This window comes from Scardinius erythrophthalmus, assembly GCF_964197995.2.
Source record: "Scardinius erythrophthalmus genome assembly, chromosome: 15".
NCBI classification, from domain to species: Eukaryota; Metazoa; Chordata; class Actinopteri; order Cypriniformes; family Leuciscidae; genus Scardinius; species Scardinius erythrophthalmus.
In genome coordinates this window covers 15,460,869-15,482,774 of record NC_138235.1, presented here as the reverse complement: position 1 = coordinate 15,482,774, position 21,906 = coordinate 15,460,869, and the positions used below count along the sequence as shown (strand labels likewise).

General features: G+C 39.5%; 1 protein-coding gene across 1 annotated transcript in view; it reads left to right on the top strand.

Moving 5' to 3' along the window:
- Nucleotides 1–18,184, top strand: part of bmp7b (bone morphogenetic protein 7b) — a 65,776-nt gene extending 47,592 nt beyond the window's left edge. Inside the window, exons 2-7 of the mRNA XM_081385957.1 lie at nucleotides 913–1,105; nucleotides 6,054–6,202; nucleotides 8,973–9,176; nucleotides 10,739–10,815; nucleotides 16,404–16,514; nucleotides 17,555–18,184. Of these exons, the coding sequence (XP_081242083.1) occupies nucleotides 913–1,105; nucleotides 6,054–6,202; nucleotides 8,973–9,176; nucleotides 10,739–10,815; nucleotides 16,404–16,514; nucleotides 17,555–17,704 (884 nt within the window). The 3' untranslated portion in view covers nucleotides 17,705–18,184. The remainder of the gene's footprint in view (nucleotides 1–912; nucleotides 1,106–6,053; nucleotides 6,203–8,972; nucleotides 9,177–10,738; nucleotides 10,816–16,403; nucleotides 16,515–17,554) is intronic.
- Nucleotides 18,185–21,906: the final 3,722 nt, after the last annotated feature.

Genomic DNA, 21,906 nt, shown 5'->3' with positions numbered 1-21,906 from the left:
ACGTGACAAATGTGAAGAAAAAAAATCCTCGACCGGCCCAAAGGTGAAGCGGCCCACCGGGAATTCTCCCGATTACCCACCCCGGGCCTGGTCTATGGGTGAAACTTGCGTTTAGCTCTACGCTCCACATTGCATTGGCTGGACCAACCTAAGTTTTACAGTTGTTTTAGCTATTTGAAGAAACAATGTTTATGATACTATTCATGTCAGATTTTATTGCTGATTTGAAATGTATCCATATTTCCACATTTAATTAGATAGGAGCTGTAAAATATCTGCCTGATTGAACATTCCTCAAAACATTTTCTTTTATCTTCAACCAAAGAAGGAAGATCATACCAGTTTGTAAACACATGAGGTACACGAGTAAATGATGACAGAACTTTCATTTTGGGATGAGCGATCTCTTTATTTCAAGTTCCTTGGCTACCAAAACACTCCAGGCTCAGTGTCAGATTCTGCACTCTTTACGAAAAACATTCAGTTTTCACAATGATAAAATGTAAACACAATTTGATCAGCCAGTTTGAATCAAGTCCCATGCTCACAAAATGGGAGAGATGTCTTCTGCCTCACAGAGTCCAGATGATGGAGGAAAGAGTAATAAGGAAAAAGTGAGAAAGGGCTTGAGATAAAGAGACACATAAAGCTGTCTGCAGGACTATGTCTCAATCAGTGGCTCTGGAGAGTTCAAACATCTGTCTAGAAATGTGCTCTGTGTTTATGCATGACAAACCAGAATGGGGTGGCTTGACTTGCCTGCAGGCAGCAATAGTGCAAACGAAGGTGACATTCGAGTTCAAGAGTAAATGAGTACAGTGTAAATGTCAAACTAAACTTTCACTTTGGTGGAAATGTTTTGACACTGTTTCGAAGCGCTGATGCATTTCTTTCACTGTTTATCTTGTCCAGTTGAACATGATAAGGAGTTTTTGCCTGTGAGGCGCCATCACAGAGAATTCCGATTTGACCTGTCCAAGATTCCCGAGGGTGAGGCGGTGACTGCGGCTGAGTTCCGGATCTACAAGGACTTTGTTCCAGAACGCTTTGACAACGAGACCTTCCGCATCAGCGTCTACCAGGTGCTGGAAGAACACTCAGACAGGTACATCTACATTCTATACCGTATCATTCATGTTAAGGGCTCCAAGCAAGAAGCAAACACACATCTGTCGTCGGACACTAGGTGGTGCTATAATAAGGTCTTTCACACATTCTGCTAACACCAGAATTAACTTTTTATTACTCTGAATCCTTGGGTCAACATCTAAAAATAATGTTCTTGTCAGTTTTGTTTCCACATATAAAATTTCTCTTCCACATATAAAACCCTACTTATTCAAACACCTCTTAGGCCGTTCATCTGATCTTCATCGAATTTTGCACACAGCAGCAAGGGACTGTGCTGGCAAAAAGAATTTTGATTTGAAGAAGTTTTGCAAACTTAACACAACTTTTTGAAACTTTATACATAAACCACAGGACATTGAGGACGCACTCCAAGTCATGTAAAAATTACACAACTGCTGCAACTGAAAATCCTTAATAATGCCGTTACCGTATGATCGGTCAAGTTTAAAATTGGTGTGCATCTTCTCTGGTGGACATGCCAACTGATCCTCTATTATGACTATTATATATAACGACTACAAAAATGGATCATGTGAAAATTAGTACGTGTTATAAAAACTGTCTTTAATGTTTTTGCTAATAACTCTAGTGCTAAAAAAAAGAGAAAAAAAAAAGTCTTTCCTCTGAATCATACAGTGCCCCCGAAATCGGTTGATCATTATGCATCTCTATATTCACAAGAAAACTTTTCTGGCATTTTGCATTTTTAAATCAGCCTCAGAATTATGAAAAATGTCTGCAGATTCCATGTGGGCCTGCATTTAGTTTTTAATTTTTATGGTGGGTGTTTCTTGCCTGGGAATTGGTTCCAAGGAAAATCCATTCCTCTTGAGGGCTGTAACGCTCTCAACCCCTCTGGTGCATAAACGTTGGACACATTTGATTTGTGTTTCCTTTCCATCTATTTCTTTTTGCCGCACACATAGTGCTCAGTCTATCTAACCATCCCAATGCAAACTTTACTGTTGACCACACCATGTTTCCTATTCCGACTCAGCGGCTCCCCTCTCAAAGAATCAGTTGTGCGCCACAGGGCTTCCCTTCACCGCACGTTCGGGACCTTCTAGAATATCGGCATGACCCATGCTGTGAATTGGGTTCAAGAGCGTCTAGCTCCTCCTACGTGCTGCTCGACCCCTCCTGAAGGCCTCAGTTGCCTCGACAGGTCTGTGGGGAACAACACTCCTCATTGTGCTCCCATCAGGGAGAGAAAAGAGACAAAAATGGAGTGATAAAGGAGACTGAATTAGACTTAGGCAGCAGATGTTGAGCAGAACAGGTGTTTGGATCACACACACTGAGCACCTGAACTACTCTGGGGCTTTGAAACTTCTGAAGTGTGTTCATGTAGTTCCAGTCTTTCTCTCCCTGCAGCGTTTCCCCTTGTCTTTTGTTGTATAATGCTTCTCGGTCCCTTTCTTACGCTGTCTTCTTGACTTGCTCTAAATTCCTCTGTTTGATTTAGAGCAGGGCAGCAACACTGTGAGATCAACAGCCGTTTATAAAGCCATTATTGTCAATTAAGGAAATGAAGTGCTCCCCAGGGCCTTACCATCTGGAGCGAATGCGCTGTTCATCACTCTCCCATTTCTCCACTTATTTCACTTTCCCCCCTCTGTTTCCCATTATCCACCACCTTCTCCATCTTTCACTGTAAGGGTCATTCAAATCAGTGTCTTTTCCATTTTGAAAACAATTCAGTCTTCAATTAACAATGGTTTACTGTACACAATCATGGTAACAGATTTCACAGGTTACGAAAATCCCCTACTGATAATATATAATATAATACGGGTTAGTTTTAAGTTTTTAATTCTGCGGATACAATATTTATTTAAAATATTATGTTAATTATAATATAACACTATTATCCACTAAAAGCTCACTGGCCACTTTATTAGGTACACCTCGCTAGTACCGCGTTAGACCCCTTTTTGCCTTCAGAACTTCCTGCATTCTACGAGGCAGAGATTCAACAAGATGCTGGAAAATCCCTCAGAGATTTTGGTCCATGTTGTCATGAAAGCATCAGGCAGTTTCTGCGGATTTGTCGGCTGCTCATCCATGATGTGAATCTCCTGTTCCAGCACATCCCAAAGCTGCTCTATTGGACTGAGATCTGGTGACTGTGGAGGCCATTTCAGTTTAGTAAACTCACTATCATGTTCAAGAAACCAGTTTGAGATGATTTAAGCTTTGTGACGTGTGTGTTATCCTGCTAGAGGTATCCATCAGGAGATGATACACTGTGGTCATAAAGGGATGGACATGATCAGCAACAATACTCAGGTCGGCTGTGGCATTTAAACAATGCTCAATTGGTACAAAGGGGCCCAAAGAAAATATACCGTTCACCATTACACCAGCCTGAACCGCTGATACAAGGCAGGACAGATCCATGCGCCAAATTCTGACTTTGCCATCTGAATGTTGCAGCAGAAATAGAGACTCATCAGACCAGGCAACATTTTTCTAATCTTCTATGGTCTGATTTTGGTGAGCCTGTGTGAATTGTAGCCTCAGTTTGCTGTTCTCATCTGACAGGAGTGTCACCGGTGTGTCTTCTGCTGCTGTAGCTCTTCTGCTTCAAGCTGTGACGTGTTCAGTGATGCTCTTCTGCAGATCTCGGTTGTAACTAGTGTTTATTTGAGTTACTGTTGTCTTTCTATCAGCTGAACTAGTCTGGTCATTCTCCTCTGACCTCTTGCATCAACAAGGCATTTTCACCCACTAGAACTGCCGCTCACTGGATATTTTCTCTTATTAGACCATTCTCTGTAAACCCTAGAGATGGTTGTGTGTGAAAATCCCAGGAGATCAACAGTTTCTGAAATACTCAGACGAGCCCACCTGGCACCAACAACCAGGCCACGTTCAAAGTCACTTAAATCACCTTTCTTCCTCATTCTGATGCTCAGTTTGAAATTCAGCAGATCGTCTACATGCCTAAAAGTATTGATTTGCGGCCATGTGATTGGGTGATTAGGTATTTGATTTAAAGGGCAGGTGTACCTAATAAAGTGGCTGGTGAGTGTGTGTGTATACTACATATATATATTATAGTATACATGATATGTGTTTTTAGACTTGATACATTTGCTTTGACATAAAACTAATTTCAGTTAGGTTAAGACTTTGTCGTGTTACTGTATGGAAGTTACCAGATGTTATTGACAACTATTATGAGAATCGAAATGTGGCTTGACTTTATTATTTGTTCATACAGATAGTAGCCTATTCAAGCTGCTATTCAAGCTGTTGTGTGAACAGCAAAACTCTAAAGTCACACCTGTAGTAAATAGGGTGTCATGTCTGCTGGTCTTTTCTTCTGTAGACACAAGACTTAGAGCGTGTCTGTGGTGATTTATAAACCAGTATTTGAATCAGTTGGATACCACTGAACGTATTTTTCTTTTGGTTCACTCCAGTTGCCCTCCATCTCTGGACCTCTTACTGAGGTTTACATGAACTTCGCATCTTTAATTGGATCCAAATATCATTCTAGGTATCTGTTACTATGGAGCATATAAATATTTGGGGCTTCTCTTGGAGGATGAGGATTATTTTATGAGGTTAAATAATGTAATACTGACACCCTGACGAAGGCTTGTATGCCGAAACGCGTTAGAGTTTTTAAAGGTTTATGATGACCAAGCCATAAAATAAAGGCTTTTTAATTTTTCTTAAAGAGAGTGCCTTGGAGTTTCCTAATTTGTTCTATATTATGATTATCCCATCCAAAGAGCACCTCAAGCTAACATTTTGAGTCCTGGAAGCGCTCCTCTACAGACATTTGATGAATGTAATACTGTATATTAAATGTGTATGTAATGTATTGACATAATTAATTTAAATATTAAAAATTAAAATGAATGAATTAAGTTAAATAATATAAATGTAATACTTTACATGTATAATAGTGTATGTTCTGTATTCCGGAATTGGATGTTCTTAAAAAGCTATTTGGTGAAGTCAAAAGAATAGGGCTGCCAATCAATTCAATATTTCATCTAATTAATCGCAAATTAATCACACATCAAATTTGGCTGAGAAATTAGCCCCAAAAGATAAAGTCATTGAGAAAGCATCAAGTAGACATTACAAAAAGTAGCTTTAGAAAGAAATATTTTATTCATTTGCCTTTGTTTGCCTGTTTGGGATTTTCATAATGGACGTTTAGTTTGCCTGTCTTTGTTCCTATGTTCCTTCCATTATTGTTACTCATTATGTTACTAATAAGAGCACACCTGTTTTGTATTTAGTTTGTTTGCCTGCGTATTTAGGTCTTTAAGTTCTTTCCACTCATTGTCTAATGGTGAACGTGTTTTAGTACACGCTATTGCTTTGTTTTTTTCTGTTATACTGTTATAAGCTAATGCTACCATTTTCTCTAAACCTCCCTTTTCGTAATCTTTTGCAGACCAGCCCGTGACAAACACAGCTTTTATTACACAAACTTTTAGGCCATGATTTTTGTTTTATAGGCTGCATCTGAATTGATATCCTGATATATTTACAGACCGTTTACTGCAGCTCAGAGGTGGTATGAAAACATTTACACATTAAGTAATGCCATGAGATACATGGGTTTTATAAGGGTATTAAAGGGATAGTTCACCCAAAAATTAAAATTCTGTATTCATTTACTCTTCCTCATGTCGTTTCAAATATGTATGACAAAATAAGATGATGATATGAGGGTATTAGTTCAAACGGCTGATTCATGGAATCAGGAATGAAGTAAAAGCTTTAGTGTGTGTGTATATATATATATATATATATATACTGTATATACACACACATAAGTTGCACATAGTATTAAGGGGCTGGCACATCTTTCCCCACATTTCCCTACTTGCTTTAATCACTCAGTGCATGCTATGTTTCGTGTGATACGCTGTCATATGCACTCTCTCCATTAGGGATTCAGATTTGTTCCTGCTGGACTCACGGGTGATCTGGGCAGCAGAAGAGGGCTGGCTGGTGTTCGACATCACAGCTACCAGTAACCACTGGGTGCTGAACCCGGGCCGGAATCTGGGCCTGCAGCTGGCTCTGGAAAGTTTAGATGGTAAGTGGAAGTGCAAACACCACAGGTCACTGGTTCAAAATATGATACATGAACATTGTGTTGCATCACAGATTGCAAAAATGAGACCGTTTCTGAGCCCACACTGCACAGCACTCGATTTGTTTTGCCTTTGCTTTTGTGCGCCGTTTAGGTTCAGTGCAGTTCAGTTCAGTAAATGTTTACAGTGTCTCTGAAGGGCAATTTATTACATTGCATTTAAAAGCCATTCAAAGAAAAACATCTACAGTGGGGGTCCAAACGTTTGAGACCACTGGTGAAAATGTACTTGTTTTTTATATATTTATATATATATATTGTATTGTTCTAATTTGAATGACTTGAAAATGAAGTACACTTTAAAAAGACTTTTTTAAAAAGTGTACTTATTATGAAACTGAATGTAATGTTTTTGGACACTTAATTGCTTATTATTTGCAATTAAATGAAAATGTATTATAGTTTAAATTCACATTTAATGTAATTAGTTGACCTTTAGTGTTTTTGACCCACTTAAATAGGAATTTACATGCAATTTCATAATTATTGTCTTTGAAATATGGTTAAATGTACTGACAAGCATTTATAGTAAACTAAAATACACTTTAATATAATTTCTATTGTAACTTGTATTTCATGTATTTAGTGCTGTTAAATCGATAAATTGCATTTAATCACATCTAGCATAAAAGTTTGTAAAAATATAATAATAAAGTATATATATATATCAGCACTAATTTAAATATATTTAATTGTATTGTTATGACGAAGTTGCAATTTAATACATTAACTTTTTTAAACTTTAATTGTAGTTAAAATTATGATGTATTGAAGTATTTTACATGTACTTTAGTATGTTAGTCAACACATCAAAATAAGTGCACTTCTTTAAAGCACGACAAAAGATTATTAAAACATAATTACTTAAAACTTTTAATTTGACATTAATACATTTTAAAGGTGTACTTAATTGTGTTAATAAAGAGAGTACACTTCCATGACTATGTTTGTAGCTGTGTTGATCACTAATGCTTAGTCTAGAGTTTCAGCAGAAATCACTATTAATGGTAGCCTGGCAAGCCAGACCTACATCAAGATGTTAGGTCTGGCAACTCACCATAGACACGGCTCAATCCGATGGGCGGGATAAATGGCTGTTTTTCAAATTCCCTCTGCACGCAATAGGACAGCGCTTCAACCAACCAGAGCGTTTTCCCAACAGCGGAGCTAACGTTAGTTGATAGATTCAACTTTTGAATCTGGCCGGCAAAACTACGAACACATCTTCCTTTTTTTAAGAATGACTTAAGTGCCGTTCTTTGCTCTTTTCTCAAAGAAAAACTTAACTCCAAGTCCTCCAGAGTCGCGGACAAAGCCGATTCGAAAGACTGTTCTCCAGCAGCCGCCATTCTTTGTTTTCAAGTAGCAGGGAACCGTCGCAACTCTGTCGTCTTTATGTTAAGCCCGTCCCGCCTACTCTATACACGACGTGATTGGCCTGACCCAATTTAGGTTTTTACAGCTCCGAAAGAGTTGCTAGACTACCCTGGCTGCAAAATAAATTTTGCTGCCGCTAGGGTGCGTCTAGATTTCTAGGCTATATTAATGGTGAAGTTTAGTCTAATATCAATGCTTGGTTTGGATGTCCACTGTAAAAAAAAGTTGCTGCCTTAAATTTGTAAGTACAATCAAGTTGGATGTTTTAGTCAATTCAACTTAAATTACATTAAACTGACTTTACAATTTTTTGTTGAATCTTGTATAACATAAAAAAACGTACTTATTAATCATATATTTTTTTATAGTGTAAGTTCTAAGCCATGCAGAATTGAATCTACTATGCTTTTCACTCACTCACTTTATAGCCAGCCGCAGTGGGAGTGTGTTTTGTACCGTAGCTGCGTGATAGGAAGGTGTGTGTGTGTGTGTACAGGATGTTACAGGTTTTAAGTGTTAGCATGAAAACAGGTGCAGTGTATTATGGGGCTTGTGTAGATCAGCGAGCTTGTCGAGACATGCTTGCGGGACGCCTGCCCTGTCGCTGTAGGCAACCGGCAACCCGACTTTACCTCGGCGCTCAGACAGAGAGAGCATTCCTTCCTCTTACTTACTCACACACACACACACACACACACACACACACACACACACACACACACACACACACACACACACACACACACACACACACACACACACACACACACACACACACACACACACACACACACACACTAAAGCCGCTGTGTAGGTAAAAGGAGTCCAGGATGGCACAGAAACAGATGTAAGTGCTGGAATTCTCTGAGTAAACAGTGAACTAAAAGCGCTCTTGAGAGCGGGAGAGATTACACAAAATAAACACCAGAAATTGCATATTCTTGGAGAACACACACACTTTCTTACACAAGTCTCATGATTTATAAGACTGTGACCGACAAACTGATTATTATATAATGCATTTTACGCGATTTATTAGGCCACATAACTCTGACAAAGTAAAGGATTGCTAAACTGTCCCGTTGAGTGATATATGGGGTGTTTAAACAGTCTCTCTGAAGAACCGATTCACAGAAATACATTCGAATACATCTTTCAAGGGGCCCGTATAACTTCACAGAGCTGTGACTGCTTCTCTTTTGGGATTTGTACCTGTCAACATTTTTATTAACAATTCCAAGATGTATTTCTTTCCTCTCAGATCTCAGAGGGAAAACAAATTAGTAATTGATTTCCGATAGTGGTAAATGAGTGTTGTATGTGTCTCCCCCTGCAGGCCAGAGTGTGAACCCATGGGTGGCCGGGCTGGTGGGTCGCAGCGGCCCCCAGAGCAAACAGCCCTTCATGGTGGCCTTCTTCAAAGCTACGGAGGTCCATATCCGAAGCATCCGCTCCGCACAGGGCGGCAACAAGCAGCGCAATCCCAACCGCTCCAAAACCGCCAAGGGCCAGGAGGCACTGCGTGTAGCCAATATTGCAGGTGTGTGTGTGTGTTTTCAATGCTGAATACAGAAGTGTGAAGGCAAGTGAAAACGTAAAACAAATGTAAAGATGGCAATAACAGAACCGAAAGAAAGGTATTTAAAAGAATACTTCCATGGAAACTTTCTATGGTTCCAAATGAAAGTGGAAATAACATGCTAATTTTTTCTTAGTGATGAAACTAGGGCTTTGTTCGAAATCGCCCATCGTACCCTCGTTCACTATTCCCTACATTACTCCACTAAAATAGTCCAATTGAAGGAGAGAATGAAAACGAGTGAGTGAATTCGGACACGGAGTGAGCCGGAAGGGCTGCAGCTTTTGCATATTTTGTGCTTGCTGTTGAATAATCATTTGAAACTCAGCAAACTGGCAGCTCCAATAGTAATGAAAAGATTTATCTGGAACTCTGTTATGGAAACTAGCATGTATAAACCTTATTAAACAATTTTAATAATCAAGTAAAAAGTAATTTATACCTGTAAGATATTACGCTGTCGCCACATTGGACCAGCGGTTTTGGAAAATGGATGAATGATTCGCCATCTTCTGGTCTGACATTGGTCAGACTCTCACAGTGCATTATGGGTATTCTCTAGCCGTTGAGTGTACATCAGTTGTACTCTCGTTATTGCAGTGCACTGTGTAACGTCCACTATGGTTTTGGACACCGCTACAAATGGGTGTCCCCTCAAATATTGCCCTATTTAAGGGTATGGGGTGATTTCGGACTCAGCCTAGAGAAGTGCGCTTAATAGTATTCAAATCTTATAAGTATATTTTAAAAAACTGTACTTGCACATAATATAATGATAAAGAAATAAAAGATCACTTAAGTGTACTTAAAGAGAGCACACTTTCATGATATTTTTCTTAACGCACTTATGCACTTTTAACAAGTGCACTTCATAATAATGTCAGTTTTACTTTAAAGAACATTTCAAATCTTTTTGTTGTACTTTAAAGAAGTGCACTTATTTTGATGTGTTGACTAACTTATAATTTTAACTGTAATGTGTTATATCAATACAGTACACTTTAACCATATAAATACAATATGAAATTGTAAAATCCTTAAATCCTACTTAAGTGGGTCAAATAAATATCTTTTATGCTCAGCATTTTCTTTTTCAGGTAAACTATCCCTTTAAGGCAAAGGAGAAGCAGAGATAAAATTTGCGTGAGAGTGTGTGTCAGTGTTCATATGGTTCCTATTACTGTGTAATTCTCTGCAGGTTATTTTGCTCAGTAATAGCATTACAGTGTTAAATGGATATTAAATGAATCTGGGTCGATGTTCTGCATATGTATGAGGGTTAGGGATTCGGGCAAACTCCAGAGACCTATTCCTCATATTTCTCCATGTCTCTCACAGTTTAGCCTTAGATTCAACACCCCGTCACACATTTAAAGTCTGACAAAACCACTGCTCTAGCATATATTTGACTCTAAAAATAACAGAAATGGACTTAAATGTGCAAACCCTTATCGTAAGTGATTATCATTTCTGTAAAAGGTTTCTATAGCTCTACAGCAATCTGTCTTTCTCTTTCTTTTCAGAGAACAGCAGTGCTGATCAGAAGCAGGCCTGTAAGAAACATGAGCTGTACGTTAGTTTTCGAGACCTTGGATGGCAGGTGTGATATTCCTCTTTTTTTGTTCTTGCCACATCTCCTATTGTTATTTCCTTGCTTTCTCTATCTATCCTCCTTTTGGCTCTACTCAACAACACATGGGGTCAGAAAGTGATTCAAAATGGGAATTATATACACTACCGTGCAAAAGTTTGGGGTTGGTAAGATTTATAAGGATTTTAAAAAGTCTCTTATAGCATAAGTCTCTTATGCATTTATTTGATCAATAATACAGTAAACACGGTTAAATTGTGAATTAATAGTTTCTATGTGAATATATTTTAAATATTTTTAGTCCTGTGATCAAAGCTGAATTTCCAGCATTGGTTACTCCAGTCTTCAGTGTCCTTCAGAAATCATTCTAATATGATGATTTGATGCTCAAGAAACATTTCTGATTATTATCAATGTTGAAAGCAGTTGTGCTGGTTAATATTTTTGTGGATACATTTTGTCAGGATTCTTTGACAAATAGAAAGCATTTACTTGAAAATAGGAATCTTTTATAAATGTCTTTACTGTCACTTTTGATCAATTCAATGCATCCTTTGTGAATAAAAGTATTAACTCCTTTAAAAACCAAACAAAAAAACGTACTGACCCTACTTTTAGGCGGTAGTGTATCTTACAGAGCTCTGCACATGACCTGTGGGAAAAATAAATAAATAAATAAATGTTCTTTGTTTTAGTTAAATCAAAACAAGGGAACAAATTAGTTCAATGTGGCCACAGAATATTAAAATGAGGGAAAAAATAAATAAGGTGATTATTAATTAATTAATTAACATGTGAACGAATTAGTAAATTGTGACCATGATCGTGAACACGATTCTCTAAAATGACAGAACAAATTCTTCATTCATGGCCACAATATATATATAAATATATACACTCACCTAAAGGATTATTAGGAACACCTGTTCAATTTCTCATTAATGCAATTATCTAATCAACCAATCACATGGCAGTTGCTTCAATGCATTTAGGGGTGTGGTCCTGGTCAAGACAATCTCCTGAACTCCAAACTGAATGTCAAAATGGGAAAGAAAGGTGATTTAAGCTATTTTGAGCGTGGCATGGTTGTTGGTGCCAAACGTGCCGGTCTGAGTATTTCACAATCTGCTCAGTTACTGGGATTTTCACGCACAACCATTTCTAGGGTTTTCAAAGTATGCGGCAGTCCTGTGGGCGAAAATGCCTTGTTGATTCTAGAGGTCAGAGGAGAATGGTCCGACTGATTCAAGCTGATAGAAGAGCAACTTTGACTGAAATAACCACTCGTTACAACCGAGGTATGCAGCAAAGCATTTGTGAAGCCACAACATGCACAACCTTGAGCCGGAGGGGCTACAACAGCAGAAGACCCCACCGGGTACCACTCATCTCCACTTCAATAGGAAAAAGAGGCTACAATTTGCACAAGCTCACCAAAATTGGACAGTTGAAGACTGGAAAAATGTTGCCTGGTATGATGAGTCTCGATTTCTGTTGAGACATTCAGATGGTAGAGTAAGAATTTGGCGTAAACAGAATGAGAACATGGATCCATCATGCCTTGTTACCACTGTGCAGGCTGGTGGTGGTGGTGTAATGGTGTGGGGGATGTTTTCTTGGCACACTTTAGGCCCCTTAGTGCCAATTGGGCATCGTTTAAATGCCACGGCTTACCTGAGCATTGTTTCTGACCATGTCCATCCCTTTATGACCACCATGTACCCATCCTCTGATGGCTACTTCCAGCAGGATAAAGTCACAAAGCTCGAATCATTTCAAATTGGTTTCTTGAACATGACAATGAGTTCACTGTACTAAAATGGCCCCCACAGTCACCAGATCTCAACCCAATAGAGCATCTTTGGGATGTGGTGGAACGGGAGCTTCGTGCCCTGGATGTGCATCCCACAAATCTCCATCAACTGCAAGATGCTATCCTATCAATATGGGCCAGAATGCTTTCAGCACCTTGTTGAATCAATGCCACGTAGAATTAAGGCAGTTCTGAAGGCGAAAGGGGGTCAAACACAGTATTAGTATGGTGTTCCAAATAATCCTTTAGGTGAGTGTATATATATATATATATATATATATATATATATATATATATAGGACCTTGGAGAGGTCCCAAGCAGGCACAGAAGGGCGCCGAGTGGGGTTCATCCTCCTGGCCCCTTTGAGAAAGCGAACGACAAGGTTGCTTTTCCCTAGCGATTGGCCAGCCACAGGGGCGTGGTAGGCTGTTATAGCCGCCATGTACACTTTGAGCGTGGAGGGGGAGCGTCTCGCATCCAACAGCTCTTGAAGGAAAGAGAGTACAACGGATACTTTACATGAATGGGGCTTGAGAACACTGACTAATTCAGGGCATAGAGGTACCTCATAGAGGGCGCTCTAGCCTCAGTAATATTATCTAGGACTCTCTCTGGGAGGTCCCAGGATACCCGTTGAGGGGCCACACATGGAGGGCCCACAGGTCTGGGCGAGGGCACCAAATCGCCCCGTTCGCTTACATGAGATCCTTCCTCATCGGTACAGGTCATGGGGCTGAGTCCATCATTTGTGCCAGTTCTGGGAACCAAACCTGGGTCTTCCAGAGGGGGGCTACCAGAAGGACTGAGCATCTGCTCATTCTGATCTGCTTGATGACCTGCGGCAACATCGAGACAGGAGGAAATGCATAAAGCGGGCGCCTGGGCCAGAAGAACATTGGACAATGAGTGTTATTCTCTGAAGCAAAGGGGTCGACCTCCGCTCTTCCGAACACACTCCAGATCAGACAGACCATCTGAGGGTTGAGAGACCATTCCCCGGGGGCAGTGTTGTCTTGGGATAAAATGTCCGCAGCCAGATTTTGGATGCCCGGAACATGGGCAGCCCTCAGAGAGAGCAGGTTGGCTCGTGCCCAAAGGAGGAGGTTTCTGGCCATGCCATACAGGTTGCCTGACCTGAGGCTGCCCTGGCAATTTATGTAGGACACCACTGACATGTTGCTCTCATTTTGAGGCAGTTGATGCGTAACTCCTTCTCCGGGCCCGACCAGAGGCTGGTGACGGGCTTGCACTCGCAATCTAGGTTGGAGGCATCCGTGAATATCACCTTTCTCCTGGGGGCCACACCCATGGTTACGCCGGACTGGTACCAGTTCGGAGCCTTCCAAGGAGCCAGGGCTCTTATGCAGCCGTGGTTCACTTTGATGAGCAGGCGCCCTGAGCGCCATGCATGGCCAATTTGAGCCAATTTTGTAAGGGGCGCATGTGTACTAAATCCAGTTGGAGTACTGACGATGCTGCAGCCATGAGGCACAAAGCTCTGAAATTTCCTGAGGGGTGAGTGAGCACCCGCCCTGAAAGACGCTACCAGCCGCTGGATAGAGTGCTGGGCTCTCATCCGCGTTGAGTCAATAACTGTACCCAGAAAGGTGACGTTCTGGCTGGGTGACAGTTTGCTTTTGGAGACATTGAATCCTGAGCCCTAGGCATTCCAAATGGCCCAGGAGCCAGGACCTGTGAGTCAGGAACTCGGTCTTCGACTGAGCTAGAATGAGCCAGTCGTCGAGATAGTTCTGTAGGGCTACTCCCCGCTGTCTCAGGGGAGAGAGAGATGCGTCCATGCACTTTGTAAATGTACGGGTTGTTAGAGACAGGCCGAACGGTAGGACCATGTATTGATACGCCTGCCCCTCGAAGGCGAATCTCAAGAATGGCCTGTGGCGAGGTGTAATTTGTATATGAAAATATGCATCTTTCAATCCACTGTGAAAAACCAATCCCTTGGGCGAACTTGCTTGAGGATTTGTTTGGTAGTTAGCATTCTGAATGGCCGTCTTATGAGGGCTTTGTTCAGATGTCTAAGATCTAAAATGGGCCTGGTGCCACCGTCCTTCTTTGGCACAAGGAAATAGCAACTGTAAAACCCTGACTGGCTTAGTGCGGGGGGAAATTTCTCTATGGCCCCTTTTGCAAGCAAGCTTATCAAGTCTCGATGACCGTCTGAAAGCGTGGGGGTCTGCGCGCGAATATAGTGTTTAAAACCCAACTCGACACTTCGGGGATGGTCTGCCAGGCCTTGGCCTGATTGGATAGAGGTAGAGTGACAACTGGGGATGGGCCGCCTAGTGAAGGGGGACCGGTTACCCGGGTGTTCTGTGCTTGAAACAGAAGAGCGACAGAAGAGAAGCGGCTTCCGAAAAGAAGAAAGCGCTAGTCCGCTGAAAATGCTCGTACCAGCTGAAGGGCTTGATTCGACGGCGAGGCTTTGAAGAGGCAGAGACGTGAAGGTCGCTGAAGGAAATTAAATCTGATTTTACGGTGAAATGGTGGGCTTTTATAGCTATAAGCCACACTCATTCTGGCGGGCTCTGACACACTCAGGTCTCATTGGATCGCGCATTAGAGCCGCTTCGCCACACAATGTGCAGTTGCTGCAGCACAGCCGATCGGTGAGCTAGTTGCTCTGATGGTACTTTTAAGGCTTCAATATTCTCGAGGAAAGGAGTTTCCCCACTGCGTATAGCTACGCAATTCGAAGTGACCGTTCTTGAAAGGGAACTTATATTAATTAATCTGTTTGAGATTTTTTTTGCTATAAATTATCAGCATCTGATAGTTTTTGTCAGTTATTGGCATCTGAGGATTAATTCTAATTTTTCTCGTGCTTACGTAGGCTACTAAAGCACACACATGTGCACTCTTCAAAAACAGTGCATTAAATCTCTTGACTAAATAAATGACATTTGTTTGTATTCAAAATAAAAGATACAGATTGTACTGAATGTCAGCTTGCTTAACTCAAGATAAGGATTTATTAAGTCCACATGTCATGCAAACAAGAAACTGCTTCTAACCACAGCTTGAGAGCTGTCATTCAGAAATTTCAGACCACACAACTTTGGATGATGTTTGCAGATATTCGTTGGAACTGTGGTTTTGGGAAACAACGATTCATTGAACTATGCTAATGACGACAGAACACGCGACCATAGTTGTCTAGCGATGCTTTTGTGAAACGCCCCTCTGGTTAGGGCTGATAGACCACAAGCTTACAATCAGCAACAAAACAGCTAAAATATTCCAAAAACCAGCTTAATCGGGTTTAACTTGATTTTTTTCCAGCAGGTTTCCTTCTCCTTCTCACTCGACATTCCACTTTATCTCTAACTGTGTTTACGGCTCAAACGGTTTTACGAGTCTGTGTAGCTCAGGCCGTTCACTCCATTAGGCTCAAGAGTACGAGCAACAGCAGTCAAGCAGAGATAGGAGAGCCTCATTTCTGTTTACACACGATAGTCTTGCCACCTGTGGCGTATCTGTCTCTCCTACTGGATCACAGCACATAAACACTCTCTCAGAACAGCTGGCGAGGACTCGGAGACCCCAATTCTACTATGTGAATTTACATTCCCCCCCCAAATTCCCTTTTGAACCCTAACATTTTACACATACCTCAACACAATTACACTTTATTGTGATCACAATCGGAGCGATCTGACATGCATGGTGAAAATGAAGAGCATCTGGTTGGGAAAGGTCTAGCTCAGGCTTTATGACTGAAGGTGGATGTTGTCTTAACAGATCTATTCTCTGTTCATCTCCCAGGATTGGATTATTGCTCCTGAGGGTTACGCTGCTTATTACTGTATGGGAGAATGTGCCTTTCCTCTCAATTCCTACATGAACGCCACAAACCACGCCATCGTACAGACATTGGTAAGCCTCTAAGGTCCAAAATGTACTTTTTGCCACAGCTGCCAATGATAAATACAATGCTGAATCTTTTTATTTTTTAAAGAAATTAATAATTTTATTCAGCAAGAATGCATTAAATTAATTGATGAAAAGTGACAGTAAAGACATTTATGTTATGAAAGATTTGTTTCAAATAAATGCTGTTCTTTTGAACTTCATGTTCATCAAACAATCCCACAACAATATTATGCTGCATGACTGTTTTCAACATTGATAATAATACATTTTTTTTTTTTGAGCATCAGATCATCATATTAGAATGATTTCTGAAGGATCATGTGACAATGAAGACTGGAGTAATGATGCTGAAAATTCAGCTTTGATCACAGGAATAAATTACATTTTAAAATGTATTCAAATAGAAAACAATATTTCACAATATTACTGTTTTTACTGTATTTTTGACCAAATAAATGCAGCCTTGGTGAGCAAAAGAGACTTCCTTCACAAACATAAAATCTTACCGACCCCAAACAATTGAACCAGTAGTGTATGTTTGTCTTTATGGCATTTGGATTATTTAGCTATTTTGTTGTTGTAAATGAGACAAACAAGAAGATGCAGGTTAAGATAAAGTTAAGGGTATGTTTACACGACAATGATGCACTAAAAACGGAAAGGTTTTTCGCGCACAGACGAAACGTTGTCAAAACGTTTATACAGGTCACTTTTGTACAAATTCACGTTTTTGTAGTTTACACAGAGACGATAACTGTATTTTTTTTCAAGAACTTGCACTGTGAAACCCGTTTTCAAAAGTTTGTGTTTTTAGACCCCCAAAAAGCCATTGTTGTGTACATGAACGGCCAAAATGCATAAACGTCCCTTAAAGTTGCCATTCCTAAAACTACCAATTAACGACTCAATAAAACCAAAAAAGTGTCAATTTTTAACCTTGCATCTAGCAATACAATAACTCTGTAAAGTACAGATAGTAAGATGCGTTATCTTCTATCTGTGCAAGTACTTTTGTTTTGACCTTGGAACTTTTTTTTTCTCAGGTTCACTTCATCAACCCCGAAACGGTTCCAAAACCATGTTGCGCCCCCACACAACTCCACGCCATCTCAGTCCTGTATTTTGACGACAGCTCCAATGTCATCCTGAAGAAATACCGCAACATGGTGGTCAGAGCGTGTGGCTGCCACTAGAGTCCTATCATACACACACACACACACACACACACACACACACACACACACACACACACACACACACACACACACACACACACACACACACACACACACACACACACACACACACACACACAGTATAGACAATACACACACAGTCACACAACTGACTGCTCCTCATTTGTTATAAAAAAGGAGCATCCATAAGAAGATCTCAGGCCAATTCCAGGATTTCTTTTACCATGGACAATGTGCAAAGTTTTCTTATATGTACAACAATTAATGTTTTAAATATGGTATAAAAAAAGGAAATAGAAAGGAAATTACCAGACACAAATACCAACATTTGTATGCACACATATACATGCTCACATGTACACACTTTTATATGATACTTGTGCTTTCTACTGTGTAAATAGTTTTTCAACAAAAGAAACAAAAGTGTATTTATTTTCCTGGTCTTCCAACATGGAGTCTAAACATCCTTGTCTTCTGGTCTGTTTTTAATGTGTCTTCCACACTTAACAAAAAAAGAAAAAAAAAAGAATTGGTTTTGACCATACATTTTTTTTTTTTTTTTTTTTTTTTTTACAAATGTTGATTAATTCAGACGTGTCATAAAATTCCAACTTATGGGATTACCAGCTGCCATATAAAGTTACCACTGATACAATAATACATCAGTGTAATGTATACAACAAATATCATTCATTTTCATATTTTTAGGATTTTTAGGATTTTATTAATGGATTTGCCAAACTATGCTAGTGTAGTTTCTTCACCCTTGTGAAAAAGAAGTGTGCACTTGAAGTGTACGTCAAGTACAATTATTTGTTGACTAAAAAAAGCACATGTAAAGTATTTTATTAAAATTGTAACCATAGTGTGTTGTTAGATATTACATTTAAAGTTAATGTACTTTAAATGTATTAAATTGCAACTTAATCACGAGTTAAGTTGAGCAACACTTTTTCCCAACCAATTAAGTTGAGCAACACTTTTTTGCCAAATTACAAATATATTTAAATATATGACTCAAGTTAGAAGTGACATTTAAGTATATTTTAGTTTACCATAAATGCTTGTCAGTACATTCAGCGGTAACTTTAACCATATTTCAAAGAAAATAGAAGTAATTATGAAATTACATATAAAGTCCTACTTAAGTGGAAACTCTAAATTTGCTAACTGCATTTCATATAACTTAAATTAAGTGCCCCGAAATCATTACATTCAGTTCACCTAAGTATATATTTTTTCCGTAATAAATACTTGTTTAAAAATAATGCTGCTACTTCTTTTTTTTTTTTACTTCTTTTTCACAAGGACGATTTTTTGAACGATAAACAGTTTGCTAGGGCATTTGTTAGACAGGTCCAAAATGAACTTTTTGCCACGCCAACAACAAGTGAAATAAGAAAATGTACTGGCCATAATTACTTAGTTATAATAAGAGGAATCATTTCATTGGTTGACTCCTCCACTGCCTTTCAAGGCTCACCTGGTTCCTGTCATTTTATTTTGCCTGTTGTTGAAGGCACAGAACATTCCCCCACAGATGGGCATTTATAAGGAGCATGTGAGGTGAGGATATCATTCCAGACTCTGATAGTGTTTTACTACAGGCTTGGCCCAATAAATAAGTTTGAATAAACACAGGCCGTCCTCTGAGTACAGCGAGCACCTCATACCCCAGCAGTGACCCTGAGACCCACGAGGACACACACACACACACACACACACACACACAACATCTCTGAGTTTACTCTCCTTTCTCTGACAAAAAAAATCCCAAAGGAATGCTAATGGCATTTCTATCCATATATAAGTTGCACTGGCCCTTATAGGATAAACAAGAATCCTTTAAAAATATCTTAGAATCAAATAAGATCCTGTTGGATAAACTGAAATTAGGAAATTATCCAGGATTATCTTTTTTTTACAGCCATTTTCTTCTCACTCTCTAGTCTAGTTGGTCAACAGGTGGTGTACAAATGCTAAAGAAAAGTGAAACACTAACAATCATTACTAACAGGGCCGGGTTTACTTCATATTGTGACAGGCAAAATAATGTTTTCATCAACTTACAGGTTATAAAGTTTATTGTAGCTGCAACTATGTGGGTGCTCAGGGTTGGCCAAAATCTCATGTTATAAAATGACAGGATTGGCTATGACTCAACAGCAAATGCTAGATTAAGACACACCTCTCCTCTCCTCAAATAAATAAAACATTAGCTTTATATACAGTAGCCTATATATTCACGTATATACAAAGACAAAAACAGTCCAAATTTGCGTGCAGCACTACATTCACAAATGAGGTGGGCGGAGTTATGAGGTTTGACTGACAGTTTGAGGATCCAATGGAGTCACGAGGTTTAGTCACAAGCTTATTTTAATACTTTTCATTGGTTACGTTTTTGCAAAAACCACAGACAGATGTGAAGGCTGACCAATAGTAATGATTTATGAAAAAAAAAACAGTTATTAAAATGTTATTAAGTAATAAAGTAATTTTCTTACAGAGTTTTAACATTAGCGTGAAATACTAATAATAATAATAAATATTTGTAAAATAATAGTAATTCTTTTTTGTAATACATTGGCTGCATCCGATATCGCATACTCCCCTACTATATAGTAGGCGAAAAGTAGTATGTGACAAAATAAGTATGTCCGAATTTACAGTACCCGGATGCCCTACTACTTCCGTAGAGAGAGATCCTGAATTAGTGTGTATATGAGTGAGTGTGTATATGATGGATAGTTTACTATCCTATGAGGCTGTGAATGGCAGTGACGTGACACAACTGACGCTGGTAGGTCACATGATCATGAAAACATGGCGAATGTAGTACGTCCAGATTACATTCATACTACACACATGCATAGGGCATACTATATAGAACATACTTTTTAAGCAGTCTTGAAGTAATTATTTGTTCAAAATGAGTACCTACTCAAGAGAGTGTGTGATTTCGGACGCAGCCATTGTAATTGGTCCCCCTGGTTACAACGGGGGGCACGTATACAACGAGTATAGGCACGTGCCTAAATGCCTATGCATAAATCCGGCCTAATAGTAATGCTTAACCTGTAAACACGTTTTGAACACAACTGAATTAAATATGGGGGGAAGTGAGAGCTAAAGTGTGGCATTTGCATGCAGGATGTTTTGCGTGCTAATCACTAATGTCTGTTTGTGAAGCATTAGCATAATCTTGCTCCAGCAGTGCTTTAGTGTTGCTTTAGCTGTCGTGCCGACAACAGATTGTGCACACGTGTGCTGTGAGTGAAAGATAACTATTCATAAGCATGTGAGGGGGAAAAAGTTTGTAATGTTAACTGAAAAAATAAATCTACAGTAAACCATGCTAATTGGTTTATATGTGGTGAAAATCTATGTTATACATTTAGAATAAAATATTTTTAATATTATTTTGTAATAATAAAAATATCACTTTTAAGCGCATGTGTGTGTGAGAGAGAGTATGGAAACCTGTTTTCGCCTCATTAAAATATTAAAAGGTAATATAAATAAAAAATTGTCACATATAAAGTCATAATATGAGATATTGTCACGTCACTCGTTCAGGAATAAGGACCCAAAAGGAATTCAAAATAAACAGTTCTTTAATGGAAATAAGGCAGGCTGCGTAGCTGTCAAACAGAATGTCTGTTGTTGTAGAAAATAGGATGAACACAAAGTCTCTTAATGTATCAACTGAAGAACAGTCCCGTAAAGGTACTCAGCATACAACTCAGCATTCGGCAGCATCAAGTCAAAACTGGGCTTGGGGTCCGTCTCTCGTCGTCAGATACAGAGTAGCTGGGCAGAGAAAAGCTTCAGCATTAAACAGTCCAGACAGCGCGTAGCTTCCAGATACACATGTACCAAAACCAGGCTTAGACTGGACAGGACTAGACAAGACAAGACAAGATTCTCCCAGGTAAGCTCCGTGACGTAAGAAACATTGACAATAATCCGGCAGAGGAAAATGGGAAAAGGGGTACTAGAAGTAGGAACGCTGATTAGAAGAAAGTGGAAGCAGGTGAAGAGATAGATTGAGTAAAGAGAAGAATGATGGAAAACAGCTGGCGTAGAATGAATGAGCGTAATAGTAAGTGGGTGTGTCCGGGCAAGTAGTGTGTGAATGAAGAGCGAGTGTGTGTGTGTGTGGTGGGTGTGTCAGAGAGATGAATGAATCAAAGAAA